Source organism: Eleutherodactylus coqui, chromosome 4 (genome assembly GCF_035609145.1).
Source record: "Eleutherodactylus coqui strain aEleCoq1 chromosome 4, aEleCoq1.hap1, whole genome shotgun sequence".
NCBI classification, from domain to species: Eukaryota; Metazoa; Chordata; class Amphibia; order Anura; family Eleutherodactylidae; genus Eleutherodactylus; species Eleutherodactylus coqui.
In genome coordinates, this window is record NC_089840.1 from 34,515,510 (window position 1) to 34,536,143 (window position 20,634).

Genomic DNA, 20,634 nt, shown 5'->3' on the forward strand with positions numbered 1-20,634 from the left:
TGCAGATAGAGACGCCGTATATCGGCTGGGCGTGAAAACCCGCCGATATACGGTCATCTGAATGTACCCTAACGCTGTGAAAAAAAATAGTACAAATAACAACTACAGCTCGCCACGCAAACAACAAGCCCTCATACCTCCATGTCAATGGAGAAATTATAAATAAATACTTATGGCTTTTGAAAAGCAGCGATAGAAATCCCTAAAAAAAATTATTGGGTCCTTATGGCTAAAATAGGGTTTAAAAAACTGATAGAACGCACATGCCTTTGTTAGGCCTCCTCGGAAACCATTGGAACGAGGTACCTGCGGATGACAGGGGCAAGCCCCTTTCCCGGCAACCCACTTACATACTGTGATCACTATTGATTGCTAGCCTGGCCACCTTTGTCACAAATAAATACTGGCCAAGGTAAAGGGGTGTGGCTTATCATGACGAATGTTTTTATTCACAATATTTTACTGACTGCAACTAGTAATAGTGCTCCCCTCAGTAGCCCTAATAGTAAGTGTCCCCAGTAGTAACAGTGTCCACAGTAGTGGTCCTAGTAGTAATAGTATCCCTCTTAGTGGCTCCAATAGTAATATTTTCCCCCCTTAGTGGCCCCAGTAGTAATAGTGAACCCCTTAGTGGCCCCAGTAGTAACAGTGCCCAAAGTAGTGGTCCTAGTAGTAATAGTAACCCTCTTAGTGGCCTCAGCAGTAATAGTGTCGCTCTTAGTGGCCCCAATAGTAATATTGTGCTCCCTTAGTAGTCTCCCGTAGTAGCCCCAGTAGTAACAGCGTCCACAGTAGTGATCCTAGTAGTAATAGTAACCCTCTTAGTGGCCCTTAACAGTAATAGTTTCCCTCTTAGTTGCCCCAGTAGTAACAGTGTCCACAATAGTGGTCCTAGTAGTAATATTAACCCTCTTAGTGGCCTCAGCAGTAATAGTGTCCCTCTTAGTGGCCCAAATAGTAATATTGTGCTCCCTTAGTAGTCTTAGTAGTAACAGTGACCCCCGTAGCGGCCCCAGTAGTAACAGTGTCCACAGTAGTGGTCCTAGTAGTAATAGTAACCCTCTTAGTGGCCCTTAACAGTAATAGTTTCCCTCTTAGTTGCCCCAGTAATAACAGTGTCCACAGTAGTGGTCCTAGTAGTAATATTAACTCTCTTAGTGGCCTCAGCAGTAATAGTGTCCCTCTTAGTGGCCCAAATAGTAATATTGTGCCCCCTTAGTAGTCCCAGTAGTAATAGTGAACCCCTTAGTGGCCCCAGTATTAACAGTGTCCACAGTAGTGGTCCTCGTAGTAATAGTAACCCTCTTAGTGGCCCTTAACAGTAATAGTGTCCCTCTTAGTTGCCCCAGTAGTAATATAGCCTCCTCTTTGTGTCCTTCCCACCCTGAACCTCTGGCCAGGCAGAAACCCCACATCATCAAGTGTTTTACTCATTTTCTAGTTCCTGGCTCAGAAGAGTCACAAATTTTTGCGCAAGCCGTGTTTGCAACTTAACTTCGTTCTGCATCGGCTCCGCCTCTTTTCCTAAATAATCTAGCAAGCTTGAATATGTTCAGCAGACCGTGCATCCATCGCCATTCATCTCTATGGGAGGCGCGCACAGCCTTCTGAAAGGAGGAAAGCTGCTTTATGCATGCTGACTTCTCTGAGGAACGGAGTGGGCTGAGTATGAGACACAACCCTCCTTCCCATACTCCACGTCACCTACACTTAGTTTATGGTGCTTATAGTTGGTAACAGGTTCCCTTTAAAGGGGTTTTCCAGTTTAGGCTGTATTCACATGGGCGAGTGCGATACTGGTTCTAGAATCTTCGGACCGATATCACCCCCTTGTAAACTTGAGATTCTGGAAGCGAGCGCAATGCGTTTTCAATAGATTGGTAAAAACTGCATCGCACTTGCATACAAATCACATGACATGTGAGCGCAATGCGATTTTTAAAAAAATCCTATAGGAAATAATGGCTGAATCCCCCCAAAATAGGACATGCAGTGAAATATCACTCATGTGAATAAACACATTGAAATCAATGTGCTATTAATACGTGCAAGTTCCAAAGAAAGTCCATGGCTTTTAACCCCTTCCCACCGCAGGGCGTACATTTACATCCTGTGGGCTGATGTATGTATGGAGGGAGATCGCTGGGCGACACCCCTTCATACAGCGCAGGCGTTGGCTGTTTATTACAGATGACACCCGGCGGCAACAGCTCCACTCAGCCGTGCGGCTGATCGGAGCTATTAACCATTTAAATCCCCAGAATGAGAAGATCACAGGGAACTGTGCGGGTGTCATGGCAGCCTGGAGCCTTCTAAAAGCCTTTTACAGAATGCCTATCAAGCCATCCCCGTGGAGTGCCATGATAGACCGCCTGCCTGATCGCAGTATGATGTAATGCTATGACATCATAGTGCAGGACCAATCAAAGCATCCCTCTGAGGACTAAAAAAAGTAGTAAAAATAAAAACAATAAAGTTTTATGAATTGTCGAAATAAAAGTTCAAACCAAAAAAAAAAAACCCTTTTGCCGTGTTTACAATAAAAAAAAAATAAAACGCCATAAATGCGCTTTTTGGGTCACCCTGTCTCCAAGAACAAAAAATGCAATAAAAAAGCGATCAAAAAGTCGTACGTATTCCAAAATGGTACTAATGCAAACGACAGCACGTCCCGCAAAAAAATGAGCCCTCGCACAACTATATAGACGGAAAAAAGAAAAAAGTTATTGCGGTCAGAAGATGGCGGCCGAAAATAATTTAAAACACAAAATAAATGTCTTTGAAAAAAAAAGTACAAGTAGTACAGCAAAAAACAAAAACTATACAGGTTTGGTATCGTAGTAATCGCACCGACCCGTAGAATAAAGTTATCAGGTCGTTTTTGTTGCAGTTTGTGCGCCGTAGAAACAGGACGCACCGAAAGATGGCGGAATGTTGTTTTTTTTTTCATTTTACTCCACTTAGAATTTTTTTTAGGTTTTTCAGTACATTATTTGGTACATTAAATAGCATCATTGAAAAACACAACTCGTCCCGCAAAAAACAAGCCCTCATACAGCGATGGCGATGGATAAATAAAGGAGTTTTTAAAAGGGGGGGAGGAAAAAACAAAAATAGAATAAAAGGGCTGCGTCATCAAGGGGTTAATACCCGCGTATCGTCTGTGTGCGTTGAGATTGCGGAATCTGCAATTCCAACCTGGTCGGTGAGACCGGCCTTATGCCGGCTGAAACTGAATGATGAAAGAGAAGGACATGATTATCGTTCCGTCTAATTGCGGCATTACTGTTAAAAACAGAGAAATAACCGGCTTCCTGTATACTTTCTGTTGCAGTTTTCCGTATTTAAGTGACGTCCAATGTAATCACCGTTACAGTCTCACATAGTGGGGTCACCCAGCTTTTCCAGACTCCTGAACGGTAGCTGTAATAATGTATCACCTGCACACACATACAGGATACCTGCCTCTATATAGACATCTGCAGTGTGACTGCTGAACACCATGGCAACCAGATCACGTGTCACAGCAGCAGCTAAACAAGAGCTTGTTTTCCTTCCCATCATAGCCCACACGATAATGACGACTAATATGTCCCTGGTATAGACGCCATTTTCTTGAAGCCTAACTAACGTGACTGCTTAGCAGATATGGTGCCTTTAATAAAGTCCTGGAGCCGCCATTGGGGACATAATCTGAGCTTTCATTAGACCTCTAGTGTCGGAAAAGTCTTTGTTTCTGATTGGTCGATCCATGCGTCAATCACACTGTACGCTCCAACTATTGGTTCGGGGGCGGGACGGAGGTCAGAGTATGCGCTATGTGATTGGTTATTTGCCTTAGCCAGCCTGAGGGGAGGCCGCTTCAGAAATTTGAAATCCAAGACGCTTCGTTTCTCTGAAAGGTGATTGGCGGGTGGATACGTGACGTCATAGCCATGCCGATACGCGCTTTCCCATTGGCTGGAGCTTTAGAAACAGTGGAAGTGCCGGTTTGTGAGAGGTGAGACTGCTACTGTGCATGACGGGGCCCTGTGTGTGTCAGGGGCCACAGGCCGGAGCTGGTCTAGTTATAGTTACTTCTTTTCTTCCACCAGCAGAGCCCATAGTACAAGCCTGTGGTGACCAGGACTGCTGAGACTTGTGGTTCTACTGCAGTCAGAGTACATTCGGCTTGTCAGATAATGGTGATTTGTGAACTGAAGTGACTCCTGGGGGAAAGATTGTATCGTGGCCACGCCTTCAGCGCACTCGATACTTAATGATGACTCCCTTTTTGTTTTTTTTTCCATTTTCCTCCCCTCTTTTAAAAAAACCGTAACTCCTTTATTTATCCATCAACGTCGCTGTATAAGGCTTGTTTGTTGCGGGCCGAGTTGTATTTTTTAATGGTGCTCTTTAATGTACTGAAAAACTTAAAGGGGTGGTCCCGCGAAATCAAGTGGGTCTATACACTTCCGTATGGCCATATTAATGCACTTTGTAATGTACATCGTGCATTAAATATGAGCCATACAGAAGTTATTCACTTACCTGCTCCGTTGCTAGCGTCCTCGTCGCCATGGTTCCGTCTAAATTCGCTGGCGGCTTGCTTTTTTAGACGCGCTTGCGCAGTCCGGTCTTCTGCTCTGAGCACGAGCCGCTTCAGTGTGCTCGCCGCTACAGCTCTTCTGCGCATGCGCAGACGAGCTGTCACTGCAAGGGAGCGCGCTGGAGCGGCCATTCTGTACCATCCTCTCATAGAGGAAGGTGCAGAGCCGCCCACCCGCGCCGCCCAGGTAAGTGATGGGTGACGGACTGACGGGGGTGACGCGTGACGGACTGCCGCTGTGGCCCCGGGGCCTACCACTGTGGCCCCGGGGCCTACTGCTGGGGAGCCGGGGCGTAGCGCGGGGGAGCCGGGGGCTAGCGCGGGGGAGCCGGGGCCTAGCGCCGGTTACCTGCTGCCTGGCGGTGGGTGACTGGTCGGCCGCGTTCAATCCCGGGGTCCGGTCGGCGGCTGCGGGGCGTCTGGTTGTCAGGGAGACATAGCTGGTAGCGTTAGGGTCAAACTCAGACCGTTGAGCTGATGCTGTCTGCTTCCTAATTGGTCTTTAGATATGAGTACTCATGGATGACGCAAAATAGACAGTCACATGCATCATGGATTGTCATATAGTGAAGTGAGCGTTTATTCAGAGTTACAGAAGATATAGAAAAGGTTTGCTGACGTAGTTATTTGATTGGTGCGCATGCCCAAGGCCGCTAAACATCTGCAAATTTTAATTAACAATACATATCTTTCAAAGACGTCTCCTACATGAACAATATATCAACGCCCGGTGACAACTGTATCAAAACCTAATGTCCTTGGACGCTTCTTAGAAGGGAGTGAGCTTCTCAGGGATGAAAACACATGAGAACGAACTGATAAGGCATATGGGAACATATTCAGGGTCATATAGCCAGAACAGGACAGATAAGAAGTAAGCTTGGAAAATGAAGAAATGAAATGTATTTTATTCTAAGAGAAGGGAAAATCTAGAATTAACCCCTCACATTAGCGTCTCAGGAGCGCGCACGTCGGGCTACAGCAAGCGAAGGGAAAAGAGCCGGCGGCTATCTTGGGGAAACTTTTTATAAGTTGCTGAAACGCTGGAACTGTAAGTACAAACCAGCTAGAAAAGTCATTTACAGGGGGGCTTAGTAATGTTTGCTTAATAAGGGGGACTGGGCAAAAAGAAAAATTTCACTGCTTCCTCGAGACAACCCCTTTAAATTTTAAGTGAAGTAAAATGAAAAAAAAAAAAATACAATTCTGCCATCTTTCTGTGCATCTTGTTTCTACGACGCACAAACTGCAACAAAAGTGACCTGATAACTTTATTCTATGGGTCGGTACGATTGCTACGATACCAAACTTGTATAGTGGTTGTTTTTTTTTCTTATACTACTTTATTTCTTTTCAAATTTATTTAATTTTTAAAAATTATTTTCTGCCGCCATCTTTTGCGCGCCATGGCTTTCTTATTTTTTCATCCACATAGTTGTTCCAGGGCTCTTTTTTTTGTGTGTGACATCCTGTTCATTCTGATCACTTCTTATTGCATTTTTTTCTTGTAGACGGGGTGACCAAAAAAGTGCATTTCTGGCGTTCTTTATTTTTTTTTCAGACGACGTTCACCTTGCGGGTGAAATAATGCACTACTTTGATAGATCGGACTTTTCCGGACGCGGCGATACCAAATATGTATTTTTGTTTTATGATTTAAATTTTTATTATAGATATGGCAAAAGGGAGTGATTTAAACTTTTATTCCTTTTTTTGTTTTACTAATTAGTTAAAGGGGTTCTGACACAAATAATGTTTTTATGCTTTAGCAGCCATTGTTCCCTGGTCTGCCTAATGGACCCAGGGAACCCATGGTTTAATGGCTGCTAAAGCATAAAAAGATAACACTTACCTGTTCTTCTGTTGTTGTTGACATCGGGGGGTCATCTCCCGGCAGGCGCTGTTCCTCCTCTTCTGTCTGCACGAGCCGCGCCGCTCTGGGATCGCGCGCATGCGCAGTGGAGAGGTGCCCTCTGACGAGTCAGGACAGGCTGCGTCTCCACTGCGCATGCGCAGCACTCCGGAGTTCAGCAAGACGGACGGGCCGCCCACAGCAAGCACTGCTTGTGACGTGCTTGCTGTGGGCGGTCCGTCCGTTCACCTTGGAAGTGCCTGACGGACGGACCAGAGCAGGAAGCGGTATTTTTGACCGCTCCTGCTCTGCTTTAAAGGCACAGAAGAAGATGCCGGCTGGAGGGGACATGCCTGGCGATCGGGCCAGGCAAGGTGAGTACAATTTTTTTTTTTGATGTCAGAACCCCTTTAAACTTTATTGATCTTATTTTTACAGGTTTTTTTTTAGTCCCAACAACTGCCGATGCTTTGATCGCTCCTGCAGTATAATGAAAAAAAGAATCCGGGAGAGCACCTCACACGTCATAAAAAAGCACCAAAAAATAGTAAAAAAAATCAAATTCAACTTACCCGGTTCCTGGCGGAATACTTATTCAAAAACCCCGCCTGCACCTCAAATCCTGGTGGGCTCTAAGATAGTAACTTTGGAGGTTTCTTCCACTTATCCAAATCCTTGGAGAGCTGCAGTTTTTAGGGGATACCCCAGTTTTTTGGCAAAAAAACGGGTAAAGATAACAATAAACAAGAAAAAAAAAACCTTTTACATTATTTATAGCAGGGTTATAATGTTATTGTATGCTTGATAAAGGCGTCTGAGATGCCAAAACGCGTTGCATATCACCTTGTCTTTTAAAATAGAGGTAATTATTGCCTCTCTTTTTTCTGTATATGTAAATAAATTTTGCAAAAATCTACCTTCTTTTTGGTTCACCCCACAGGCATAGCTTGATAGGCATATTGCTAAAACAGCTCTAGGGCCTTTGAGCACGGCTCCCTACGATCTCATTGACAGCGGCATTTAAATGGTTAACAGGGTACTGTTGTATCTTGTCTCCACCAGAATAATGGATGGAGACATGCTTTAGCAGTCCTGAGTTGAAGGACACGCCCCCCCAGTGGCTGATTGGCTTCCGCAGACGTGCCCTCCTGAGCGGGACCTCCTGCCTCATCCTCCCGGGCCCCACACATATATGCCGCTGGAAGCGGGCCTGCCCTGAAGCTGCCCCCGCTAAGGTTGGTAGAGTCACAGTGGTCCCCCTCTGCAGCGGCCGCAGAGAGAATGGGGAGAGTGACCGCGTTGAAGGCGGCACCGTCGATGAGGCAGCACAGCAGGGCCCTGAACAGCACAGTTCGGAGGCAGCTCAACGCGGACAGCATGGGAACATGTAAGATGATGGGGTGGAGAGGGGGGGGTCCTAGCTTCAACATGGACAGAGGACGCCATGGGAGACCTCCGCAGATGTTAGGGAGATGCCACCCCACCGCCGGCGGCAGGACACTAACAGGGTTGGCAGGAGCAGGCAGCTGTAAAAGTCTGAGACTGCCAGCGGGGGAAGAGTAACAGGGTCACCAGCAGCTGACATGGCGTGCTGCAGAGGCCAGCTGCTAGGAAGCATACATGCCAGAGGGGCGTGTACAGCTGTCAGCCTCGCTCTTCCCTACTGCTGTCCATGTCTACACACCTACTTCCGGTGTAGACAAGATACAATAGTACCGGTTAACAGCTTCGATGAGCTGCGTGGTTTATTGGAGCTCTTGCCGCCATGTGTTGGCTGTAAAAAAACAGCTTGCAGCCACGACGTATAGAGGGCGATCGCTGTATTATCTCCCTTCATATATACCATGCAGCTGCAGGATGTAAAAATGCTATAGGCTGGTCACTACGGGGTTAATGTTTTCCTCTCCGCAGTCCATTCCTGAATTGCCATAGTGACATCATGGAGAAGATTCGCTGCCCCGAACACCGTAAGTCCTAACCTGCAGGGAACACATGACTACTGTGATTAATTGAGTCATGTGACTGACGTTCTCGCGCTGGTCATTTAGGTGCCGTTTGTTGGCTGAAAACTGGGACACGCGAGGGTCCCAACAAGGGGAGGAGCTTCTATGTCTGCCCAGCCAACCGCGGAGTGGCCTGTCCCTATACGCAGCCCACAGAGTAAGTAGGGGTGGCGGTTGTTTCAGGTGCTGGCGGTTCTCCTGCATCCTGTGTAATGTCATCCCTTTTCTTTCCATCCAGTTTGCCACCATCGCACTGTCTGCTGCATGATGACGCTCCGATGGATCTGCAGGCTCTGGTGAAGCAGGACTCCGGCGGTTACAGGTGAGACGATCGTCCATCCTGCGGCGTACTAGAGAAATGTATGTCATCTACGATAATGACGATTTTGCTTCTGTCATATCTAATCTCTGCAGGTTGTTCTATCGTTGTACGAAGAGTGACGGAAAGAAGTTCTGCGGCAGCGTCCCCTGGAAGGAGGAAATCACCGTCGTGAAGGTCAGGTGATAATTAGTATGGCCGCTATCAAGGTTCTCCCAGGGTTAGAGGTATATCCACCATGTTCTGCCGCAGAACTGATATGGCAGATCAGATTTCAGGGCGACATACGTTGTGGAAGCCAATCTCGCAGCCCTATTCGTTGTCTCTGGACTTTCCTGAACTTGTGTAGTCGAGGTGGTACTTTATTCATCCAGTGTGATCCCCTTCCTCTTCCAGGAGTCAAAGTGCAAAGTGACGTCAAGATGTGATCTTCCCTCAGAAAAGACGGAGAAACCTCCGAGAAATCCCTTCAAAGTGATCAATGAGGGCCCCAAACCTGCCATCTGGAAACAGATCAGTGAAGAGCGGAGGTGCAGCTCTGAGGAGAGCGGTGAGGAAAGACCTGACGGGAACCGGAAGAAGAGCAGCGAAGAGGTGAAGCACCAAAACAAAGGGAGGAACCCCAGTGATGACGGAGCAAGGAAAAGCGGCGAAAACAAGACATCCAATCAACAGCTGAAGAAGAGCAGTGAGGAAAAGACTGATGGGAACCTGAGGAAGAGAAGTGAGGAGGTGAAGCACCAAAACAAAGAGATGAACCCTAACTACAGCAGAGCAAAGAGTAGTGAGAACAAGACATCCAATCAAGAGCTGAAGAAGAGCGGTGAGGAAATGTTTGATGGAAGCTGGAAGAAAAGTAGTGAGTCGGTGAAGTACCAAGAGAAAGGGAGAAACCCCAGTGACAACGGAGCAAGGAAAAGCGGTGAAGATAAGACCTTAAATAAGGAACTGAAGAACAGCGGTGAGGAGAAAAAGCCCCAAAACCAGGTGGCAAACCTCAGTAATGACCGAGTGAGAGAGAACAATGATGCTAAGACTGATAACAAGAAGACTGTGAACATGTCCGATGGCAGAGTGGCCATTGTGGAGAAGAGACTGGAGGACACAACAAGGAGCTCCGAGGTTAAGTGGCCACAGCTTCCTAGTGATGGCAAACAGAAGATTGTGGAGGACTGTGAAGAAGTGTCATTCCAAGGATGGAGGGAGAAGGAGCTGCCAGCTGGACTCAAGATCAAGAAGAAGGAACAGACCTCAGGGGTAACCACTATCAAACACTCTGATCTTGGGCAGGGACCTGAGGAGGAGGATGATGATGATGACATTGTGTTTGTGAGTTCCCAACCTGGAAAGGATAAAGCGTCTGCGCTGAGGACTTCAGGGGGAGGCAAACAGAGAACCATAACCTCCTTCCCGGGTTTCACTCCTCAGGCAGAGGGTCAGAGCTCGGCTGACACGTACTCTATGCTCTCGGCTCAGCTGCAGCAGAAGAAGGTGAGGAGGAGCTCCTTGATAATTGATTTGTGCTCTTAGTCCTCATCAAACCTACCCCCAATGTGGTGTCATTGACTCTTATCTCTTGTGTATTTCAGGTTACTCTAGCAACAGTGAACCTGAAGGCACTGCCGGATGGAGGAGAACGACTCCTGAAACAAGTGCAGGACCTGGAAGATGTTCTCGGGACTCTGTCTCTATCTTCTGAAACTGTGGCCCAAGCAGGTAAAGACTGTGCTGGGATGGGTTGTTTTGAATAAGGGGAGTGTCAGGTGAAAATGGTGCTGGGGAAGCTGCTGTCGGATGGGGGAGGCCAGTGTTGGCCAAGGATGGTGCTAGGGAAGTGGAGAGGCCGGAGTCAGATGGTGATGGAGGTTAGCCAGTGTAGGGCAAGTACCAGTGTCGGGTGAGATGGTGCCAAGCGGGAAGGCTGGTGTCAATGGAGCCAAGTAAGGCGCTAGTGTTGGGCAAATACCGTTTTTATTAACTTTCCTCTTCCTTCTCAGGTAAAGAACAAGAGACAAGACAAAAGATTCAGCCTGACCCTGGAAACGCATTCCTCAGACCCGCGGCGGTGGAGGGAAATCGAGGGGTGAAGCCTTTGAGCTTCCATGAGCTTCCTCCCAGCACCCTGGGCCTCCAAGGAGTAACTCAGAGCCAGAACTACAGCAGCCTGTACGCAGGTGAGACCGGCAACACTTAGTGGTGGTGGGGGGGGGGGGGATCACAGCGAACAGCATTGTGAGCAGTTCACAATCTTGAACTCTCATCCAGCAGTTGTGGGAGGAGTTTTAGGGTGACGTCCATATGCCAGATTTATTCTGTATCCCTCGACATCACACCTGTATGAATTACCTGGCGTCTACTCCTTAGTCTGTAGATTCCTGTTGTGTGCAACCTGTATCTCTCCGTCTGTTGAGCAACTACAACCTATTAGGACATGTTGGAGGTTATACACCACTGCCATATTGTAATAGAGGCTACGAGAACATGGTGGGTGTTGTAGTTCCAGGTGGTGCACCATTGCTAGAGACATGATCTGTACTGCTTCACCACTTTCCTACTGAGCCATCACCTTTCATATTGACTGAAGTCCTTTGTTGTCCTCCTTAGCGACTCCTCAGTGGCAGAGTCTTTATGGCGGCCGGATGACTGAGGAAAGACTCTTTGCTGTTATAAATGCAACAAGCGGGGCCATCAATCACCTGCATAAGAGTCTGGAGTCCTGCCCCGGTCCAGAGACCATCGCAGAAGACCCCCGAGGACTGAAGGTGACATGCCCACCTCCGGTTTTGTTCTTCCTGTATTACTGGCAAGTCATCAGTGTAATCACTGCTTCCTATTCCAGGTCCCGCTGCTCCTGCACCAGAAACAAGCCCTGGCCTGGCTTCAATGGAGGGAGACGCAACAGCCACAGGGAGGGGTTCTGGGTAAGTGACAGCCGTTTATAGTCGGTCCTTTACACATACCTGATGATCGGGAGTGAACCCAAAAATCATAGGGCCCCAGAGCAAAGCTAAGAATGGACCTCAAAAGGGGGAAAGCAAAAGTGTCCCACTACAACTGGATTTACTGCGTATCTTAATTTTGAATGCGTATCTTTATTTAAAAAGATTAGAATTTCCCATCATTCTGTATGTTTTTAGAACCCAGGAGATAAATAGCTCCCCTAGTGGAGGAGGCAGACAGACAAATTCTTTTCATGTAGCTAGAGATAGGTCAGGACCGGGGCCCACAGACATTGCCCTGCTTCTGTAGTAACTACACCCCTGCTGATGATGGATACGTGAGGCACGGATGTGATCTATAATTCTTGTCTCTGCAGCGGATGACATGGGGCTGGGCAAGACGCTGACCATGATCGCCCTCATACTGGCCCAGAAACAGCAGCAGAAGTCCGAGAAGGAAGAGGAGGAGAAGTTAGAGTCTTGGATCTCTAAAACAGGTGCATGATGGGGGTTCCCTGCTATTCTCTGATGATGTCTGCATTATCAGGGTTAACTGCTCTGTTAGCCTGGGATCACTGACCGTCATTCCCTTCTGTTCCCAGACTCCACCTTGACAGTATCCCGTGGAACCCTCATCATCTGTCCGGCTTCTCTCGTTCATCATTGGAAGAGGGAAGTAGAGAAGAGAGTGCGTGACGGACGATTGCGGGTTTACCTTTATCATGGCGCCAATCGGGAGAAGAACTGTAAGACGTAAGTGGATCGTGATTGTTCATCCAATATTAGAGGCTGATGAGGTTTTTCTCGTTGTGTGCCCTAAATGGAGAAAAAAAGCTTCATGCAAACAGGGCCAGCCCGGAGTAGAAAGAACACTCAGGCCTTAACACGTCACAGGCTGCTCCACCGGGCTCCTGACAGTCATGTGACCCAGCGTTGGCCTGGGGCATTTTATTCGTTTACCGTGAAGAAGAATCAGAACTTTTTTAAACTGTATTTTGTCAGAAAACCTAAAAATATATTCTGATTCCGAGCAAAACAAATTCAGGAAGTTTCACTTCCCGCACAGCGCAACTTCTCACTTTTCTCATCTGCTCAGTGGCAGAATATGTAGAATTACTTGTTCTGACCGTCAAGGAGAGAGCGTCCTCGGAGATCTAGATATTCACATGTCTGTGTACTCGGCTGTGTGGATGAATGACTGCAAATAAACTGTAGAAGTTTCTAATCCACTTTGTATTTCCGTACCTCGTGATTTTCTAGATCTTTGCATGCTGTCAGTGAATGGGGAAAGCTAAAAACCCATCCGAACGTCACAGCTGGGAATTTGTTACAATGTATCAGTGTAGACCATCTGCTGTGAAGTAAGCCCATAAGAAGCAGATTTGTTATTATATATTAGACTGGATTGTCTATACTCGATACAATTGTAACAAACTCTGCTGTGAGTATTAAAGGGGTTGTTTAACAACAACTGACTTGTTGATCGGTGGGGTTCTGATTTCTTGGACTCCCACTTATCTTGAGAACGCGGGTTTGGTGCATCCAGGGATGTGGTTACATGTTAGTGCTGCAGATGTGTTCATTTTAATAGCTGGAGATGGCTGAGCGCTTGATCTCTGCTACCCCCAGCAGTCCCACTGAAATTAATGGAGGGGGTATGACTATCGTTTTGTCCGTTCCTGGACTACCGGATCCCTCCAAGAAGTAAGATCGCATGATATCCAGGGAGATCAACAATGGGAAGCCTTTAGTGTAGGAGCCTTGTTTCTGTGTAAAGCTGCTCCCAGGGTTGTCATTTGTTTGTGTTTCCTCTCGTCTAGGTTGGCGCAGTATGACATCGTGGTCACCACCTACAGCCTGGTGGCTAAGGAGATTCCTGCCAAAAAAGAGGAAGGGGACGCACCGGCTAAAGACCAGGACCTGGAGGTGGGTGACGGACTGCATCTACACCGCTGAGTGACTGTATAAATCCATCATCTTGGACTGATCTTGAGTAGCGTCACTTTCAGAGTTGCAAAATGTGATTGTTCGTAGAAAGCACTTCTTTACATGAACAAGATTATCACGCAGGTTTTACGTGATGCTTACAAAACTCGTACTAATAAGAAATCCATTCTTCTGAATGGATTTATTCATAACAGCGTGTTTTTGGGTTTTTTTCAGTGCTGTGATGCGGAAAAAAAAATCGCAACATGCTTTTTATTTCGGTGGGGGTGCTTTCAATGGGACCTTGAAAGCAACCGCATGGCACTCGCATGCCATGGGAAGTGGTTGCTATCTTTTCACGCATGGCCATACAAAAATGTATTGCCGTGGGGTGAAAAATGGTACTTTTGCAAGTGTGATATCAGGCCGAAGTTCCCCTGCCCCATATCGCGCCCCCCATGTGTGATTGCTGCTTCATAGACAAAGTAATCTTGTTGATATTAAACCTTTTAATGGCTAATAAGAAGAGATGATGTTCTAGCGAGCTTTCAAATCTACTTAGGATTTTGCATTGGGCATGATGGGATAAATCTGAAGAAGCATAAGTACACATAAGAGGGCTCAGACATGGTGTGATTAATTTGCACTTAAAGCACAGAACAGGATGAGAAGAGGACTAAATACTTAAAGGGGTTTTCAGGGAAAATATAATTGATGATCTATCTCATCGAAATCGGTGGAAGCTTCACCTGTAGTTACAAACGCCGACCACTACACCAGGGTCAAAATCACAGAAAGGGAAGTATCATACAGACAAAAAAAAATATCACGTATCTATCACAGAAAGCAGCCATATACTCACTGATATGCTGATACAAGAGGGCAGGTTTATACACCATGTAACCTCCAACATGTAGAGAGCCAGAATGCTAAACAGACGAGCAAGAAACACATGTGAGGACACTGATGAGTCAGCCACTCACAAACTCTCCTAAATATTGAGGGGGTGGCTACTTATTCTTTATTCCTGCACAGAAAGATAGATACAGGGTGTCAGACCACATGGTACGTGTAGTGCACCAATGCAGGTTTACAACCTATTAATGATGCCATAGCTGAAACCAGCAGGCTGCCCTGCACCTCAAAGGTGAACCACACTGGCACTAGCACCCTGGGCTTCCCCAGCATTCAAAGCTGCACTGCATGTTACTAATAAATACTGATATTTTGGCCAAAATACGTGAGCCCACAACCCACGTTACGGGTCCTCACTTATTGTGGGTCCCTGATCGGCTGGGGTCTCGAGCAGTGGACCCCAGCCAGTCAATAATTGATACCCTATCCTAGGGATAAGTCCAATAGTATTTTCCCTTAGAACCACTTTTAAGTATTTAGTCCTCCTCTCATCCCGAACAGTTTGTCAGCTGGCATACCGCCTCAGGAGGGCTCTGCCGACATTCGCCTAGCAACAGAAGCCTGTACTAGGAACCCCCACCCACCAGAAGATGATTCCTGTTTCTTTTAGGTACCCCCTCATTTATGCCTCTTCAGATTTCATCCTTCTATGCCTGAGGAAGAACCCTGAATAGGTTTGAAAGCTTGCTATAACAACGTGTCTTTTTGTTAGCCATTAAAAGGTATCATATTTGGTTTGCCTTACTGAGAATAATCACATTTTGCTCTACTGGCTAACACCGTGTGTAACTTTTTTTTTCATCCAGAGCTGTAGTTATGTCCTTCACTCCATTAACCTAGAGCTGCAAGCATAGTTCTGCTAGTTTTCACTTTCCGGCTCTAGACACCTTATCTGTCCTGCATTATGGGAGATGTACTTATTAAGCCCCCTGTGCACTCCTGGTTTAAATGCTACATCTCCCAGAATGCACTGCGATAGAATTACTTTCAGAGATCCCTATTTTCAGGACCAGGCGGCCTCTTCTTCCCCTCTGCTACGTCTTGCCTGGGCCCGCATTATTCTGGATGAGGCTCACAACATTAAGAACCCCAAGGTGCAGACATCCATCGCTGTGTGTAAGCTCCGAGCCGGGGCCCGCTGGGCAGTAACTGGAACCCCCATACAGAACAACCTGCTGGACCTCTACTCCCTGCTGCGGTGAGTGACCGGTACCCAGCACCATACAGTGGTCACATGATCTTGTCTTGATTTACATAAGGGGCTAACTGACCTGACCTTCGGTCCATGTGGTCAGCATTGGATGACAATGGAGATGACTCGTCTCTCTGTAGGTTCCTGCGTTGCTCCCCTTTCGATGAGTTTAAGCTGTGGAAGAGTCAGGTGGACAACGGCAGCAGGAAGGGGGGAGAGCGCCTGACCATCCTAACCAAGAGCCTACTGCTGCGGAGGACCAAAGATCAGCTGGACCACACCGGGCGACCCCTGGTAAATAACCGCCCCTGGGGATTATACACTATATGTGTATACGGGAAGGTACACGTGGAGCCCGCAGGGTCTATGCTCTACTACCTGTATGCTTGTTGAACCCAATGTGTACAGGTCTTGGGGTTCAGCACATGCAGTATGTAAATGACACTCTTTATTCACGTCCCTCAGGTTGAGCTCCCGCAGAGGAGGAGTGAGCTTCATCAGCTGTCGCTATCCACTCAGGAACGGGCTGTGTACGATGTGATATTTGCTCGCTCCAGGTGAGATGGAGTCTCCGATCATTATATTGGGGTCCACCAGCTGATGTACTTTACTGGGGGGTAGTATTTGCATGATGTGCATGGTTGGTAGAGTCGAGTGTAGTGGATACGAGAGCAATTGTGCTGGATGCAGGTATTTGGGGGAAGTGTATTAATAAATTCCACACCATTCGCAACCTGATTGGTTGTTTGGGTTAACTGATTCACAGTGATTGGTTGTTTGGGTTGGCTCGAGCAGAGGTGGTGTGGAATAGGAATATATGCATAGGGGAAGGCATGGTGGGTGCAGGTATATAAGGGAAGGTGTGCTGGGTGTGGCTATATGGGGGAAGGTGTGATGGGTGCAGGTATATGGGGGAAGGTGTGATGGGTGTGGCTATACGGGGGAGGGCGTGGTGGGGGCCGGGTGTATGGGGTAGAAAGGCGTGGTAGGGGCCGGGTGTATGGGTAAAAAGTGAGCGGCCGGCGGGTAGAGGGTGAGGGGTTATCTTTGTCTTTCTTTTTCACAGCTGTTTCTCCTCTTCTTAGATCAACGCTGCAGAATTACCTGAAGAGACAAGAGGGCGGATCTTATGCAGCACTCAGGGGAACAGATAATCCCTTTGATAGAGGTACCAGACACTTCATGACTCAAACCTCACTGTTTTAAGTTGTCCCTCTATTGAACTCTTCCTTTTTGACAGTTGCTCAGGAGTTCGGCCCTAGTCAGGGCGACATGTCGGCCCCTCCGCTCTCCCAGGGATCCAGCGCTGTCCACATCCTGTCACTTCTGCTCCGTCTACGCCAATGTTGCTGCCACCTATCTCTTCTGAAGACGGTGAGTGTCCCGGAGGTTGGCTGTGTGAGTGGACAATTGGCTCCTAGAGCAGCCATTGAAAATTCAGGTCGTGTGGTGATAATGAGGTACCAGAGCCATCCCAGGCACCTCATTGGCTGAGCTTCATATTGCTCATGAGATATATAATCCACAGTATGATGAAGAGGATGTTGGTGATTTTGGTGGGAATGATCTGACCACATATCTCTCCCCAGACTCTGGACCAGCTTGAGTTGAAGAACGAGGGGCTTAGTCTGACCCTGGAGGAGCAGCTTAGTGCCATGACCTTGTGTGACCTACAGAGCCCGGACCCTAAATCCATGGTCTCCCTAAATGGAACAAACTTCCAGGCTGAACTATTTGAGAGTGAGAGTGGAAGCACCAAGGTGAGGAAAACTGCGGTCATGTATAGTCAATGATGTCACGGTCAGGATCTCAACGCTCTCGTCTGTCTTTTTCCAGATTGACGCTCTTATCTCTGAGCTGAGAACCATAAGCTTTGGCGCTGTTCTCCAGAAGAGGTGAGGTTTCTTTCTGGGGACCCATGTTGGCTCTCGCAAGTTTTGTTATCAGAGCCCTTCACCATAAAGTTAACTTCTCTGGCAGTACGGGGGTTATTGGGGTATTGCTGCTCAACCTAACAGATCAGTCATGCGGAGTCTGCCAAAGCTGTGTTACTGCCTCTCTGTAAGCTTTAATGGTGGGCATGTTAGTTTCTGATCCGCTTCCCGCTTCTAGCTATGAATGAAATCGGGGGCATTTTGTTTGCAGTGTCATCGTATCGCAGTGGACCAGCATGCTGAAGATTGTGGCCGTCCATCTAAAACGCATCGGGATCTCTTATGCCACCATCGATGGCTCCATCAATCCTAAATCACGGATGGATGTGGTGGAAGATTTCAATAACAACCCCCGAGGACCCCAGGTAGGAAGGCTGCGGGATTCCCAACGTGCACTACAGTGGTCATGTGACATCAGGCACCATGCTATGGAGTCAGGGGCCACTAATAACGTCTGTGTCTCCCAGGTCATGCTCGTCTCTCTCTGCGCTGGAGGTGTTGGTTTGAATCTGATTGGTGGAAACCACCTTTTCCTGATGGACATGCACTGGTAACAACCTCTTCACCTTTGGGGTGGGTTCAATAAAGGGGTTTTCCAAATATTTTCTATTGATGCTAGGTCATAGTTGAGTCTGCCATGTCTCATGGATTGCAAGTGGCAGTCAGCACTTAAAGTTGTGGTTGCAGCTCCAGATGTGACTAGAGCAGAAGACATGATGGAGCTCAGGATCAATTACAAAGGGATAAGAGTTTTCTGAACCAGTCACTGGAAGAGTCCATCCCTGTGTTCCAACTTCCTAGTTTCAGTACTTACTGTCCTTCTGACATCCTAAGGCCTCCCTCACACTGGCGCTTTTTACCGCTGCTTCCTGACACAGAGGGAGGATGTGTTGTATGGGGGACGGGTAATATCGGGGTCCTTGTTGAGGTTTGCTGAGTTTGCAGTTCCTTGATATTTCTTCTCGTGTTTCAGGAACCCAGCTCTGGAGGATCAGGCCTGCGACCGAATCTATCGGGTGGGACAGTGCAAGGATGTGGTGATCCACAGGTGAGGAGGCGCCTGGCGACCTATAGATCCGTTTCATGGTATTACTCGAGTGCATGGGGTGTAACTCTGGGGTGGTTGTTCTTCTGTATCTGGACATAGCTCCTTAAAGAGTAACTGCAAAAGTTTTTAAAAAGTGCAATGTCAGAGCGACATGTCAAAAGGTTTGATCAGTGGGGGTCTGGATGCTGAGACCCCTGCTGATCACTGAAATAGGACTATAACGCTCACTAGAGTGCTGTGCCCCTTCAGCTGTCTTTGTTGCCTGTCGGCTCCTCTCCACGGCTGAAGACTGACAAATGTCTATAGAACATTGTGCAACTGCCGGCAAACAACCAAGACAGCCGAAATGGCACCGCGCTCGAGCCAACACTGCAGCCCTTCATTTCAGCAATCACCGAGGCCTTAGCACCCGGACCCCCACTGATTAAAACTTTTAACATGTGGCTATGACATGTTCAGAGTTTTTTTTAAAAGTTCATTTACGCTGTAACGTCTTCTCCCCGCTTCGGGAGAAAAGGACCGGTGAAGTGTTTTTGATGAACAAAGCCTCGTATCACTTCTGTGAAATTGTGATCGTCAGGTGCTTCAGAGGATTGCAAGTGTTTTCACTGGAAATGATCACATTGTGCTTGCATGCACATCACACCACATGCGAGTGTATGCAATGTCATTAAAGATCCCATTGAGAACAATGGGTGAGGTGTTTTCGAGAGAACGTTAAAAAATAGGACATGCAGCAATTTTCAACCTTGCAGCATCGCAAAATTGATTATGTGAATAACTCAAAAGAATGGAGTTCATCTTCGCCTGGGTTTTGTGCATCTCGCAATGCACACCACTCACGAGAGAGTCGCACTTGTGTGCAAGTAGCCTCAGGATGAGCTTTTCAGGCAGATAGACTTTCAGCTTAATCCCCTAAAGACATGGCCTATTTTGGTCCTTGGGGGATTTTCACCTCCACTTTTCAAAAGTCGTAACTATTTTTGTTCTTCTGTCTCCGCAGCCGTACGAGGGATCGTTTTCTGCGTGGCGAGCTGTAGTTTTTATTGGTACTTTTTTGCGCGTTGGTATGATTGCGAAAATGCAAGAATTATATACAATGACCAAAATAAGCCATGTTCTTAAGGGGTTAAGCTGGAAGTATCTCTGCCTGAAAAGCCAGTGGGTCACGAGCTGGGAGAGGTGTAAGCTGCTTTATTTTTTACCATGGGGGACCCTTTTACATAACTTGGACACAACCCCTTTAATTTGAGTTACGGCAAATCACGTCCCCTTCCTTCGCTGAAAAATGCTCGGAGACGTGTTCTTACTCTTCTGGGAAGGAAATGTGTAGCAGAACTTCCGTATTTATTGTGCTTATCTCTGCAGACGCTCGCTTAGATTCTGCTGGACTCATTATTTCCATTTCTCTTATCTTGCGCAGGTTCGTCTGCCAGGGGACGGTGGAGGAGAAGATCTCTCAGCTGCAGGAGAAGAAGAAGGAACTGGCCAAGAAAGTTCTGACTGGAAATGGCAGTGTGTTCACCAAGCTCACCCTGGCCGACCTGCGTCTGCTGTTTGGGGTGTAGCATTACAGCCCCCTCCACTCCACCTGTTGTTCAGTGCCTTTTCCCCCCGCTGGCTGTATATACTGGAGACTTTCTATTTATGGTGTACAGTGTGTTGCGTCTCTTGTATATCTGTTGTGTAATAAAGCCAAGTTTTATACATTTATATCTCTGTCGTTGTTAGTGCGTAGGAAGAACTATATACTATGTAGCTGACTGTACAGGTCTCTTCTCACAGACCTATCAAGCTATAGAATACCATCTATGGTCTCCACTGGGTGCAAAGATTTTAAAAAATAGGAGGAAGGGAATGGGGGAGGCTGAGAGTGATTTTTGCAATAGGGGTTAACTAAAAATTTGAACCTTTTTGT

The 20,634-nt window shown here is 47.2% G+C and overlaps 1 protein-coding gene across 3 annotated transcripts; it reads left to right on the forward strand.

The window, feature by feature from the left end:
* The first annotated feature begins 3,966 nt into the window (after window positions 1-3,966).
* On the forward strand, window positions 3,967-20,429 carry TTF2 (transcription termination factor 2). Of its 3 annotated transcripts, none has more exons than XR_010792513.1 (24): window positions 3,967-4,000; window positions 8,352-8,407; window positions 8,489-8,600; window positions 8,682-8,765; window positions 8,858-8,939; window positions 9,159-10,253; window positions 10,352-10,478; window positions 10,760-10,936; window positions 11,367-11,524; window positions 11,602-11,683; window positions 12,079-12,198; window positions 12,304-12,454; window positions 13,522-13,627; window positions 15,550-15,740; window positions 15,875-16,028; window positions 16,200-16,291; window positions 16,820-16,902; window positions 16,975-17,108; window positions 17,324-17,494; window positions 17,571-17,629; window positions 17,880-18,033; window positions 18,136-18,241; window positions 18,642-18,716; window positions 20,140-20,161. XR_010792513.1 is itself a non-coding variant. In XM_066599205.1 (24 exons), the coding sequence occupies exons 2-24, from the start codon at window positions 8,380-8,382 to the stop codon at window positions 20,282-20,284; spliced, it is 3,663 nt and encodes a 1,220-aa protein (XP_066455302.1). In that variant the 5' UTR covers window positions 3,967-4,000; window positions 8,352-8,379; the 3' UTR covers window positions 20,285-20,429. The 3 variants fall into 3 exon arrangements, 2 of the variants coding, with proteins under 2 accessions (XP_066455302.1, XP_066455303.1); XM_066599205.1 differs by having other exon boundaries at window positions 18,136-18,218; window positions 20,140-20,429; XM_066599206.1 differs by lacking the exon at window positions 3,967-4,000 and adding an exon at window positions 4,166-4,184 and having other exon boundaries at window positions 18,136-18,218; window positions 20,140-20,429.
* The last annotated feature ends 205 nt before the right edge of the window (window positions 20,430-20,634 follow it).

Coding starts and splice junctions, on each gene's coding strand:
- TTF2 (XM_066599205.1), top strand. CDS start 8,380: ATGGAGAAGATTCGCTGCCCCGAACACC. Junction 12,199..12,303: donor GTCTTGGATCTCTAAAACAG/GTGCATGATGGG, acceptor TTCTGTTCCCAG/ACTCCACCTTGACAGTATCC. Junction 18,717..20,139: donor AAGGATGTGGTGATCCACAG/GTGAGGAGGCGC, acceptor TATCTTGCGCAG/GTTCGTCTGCCAGGGGACGG.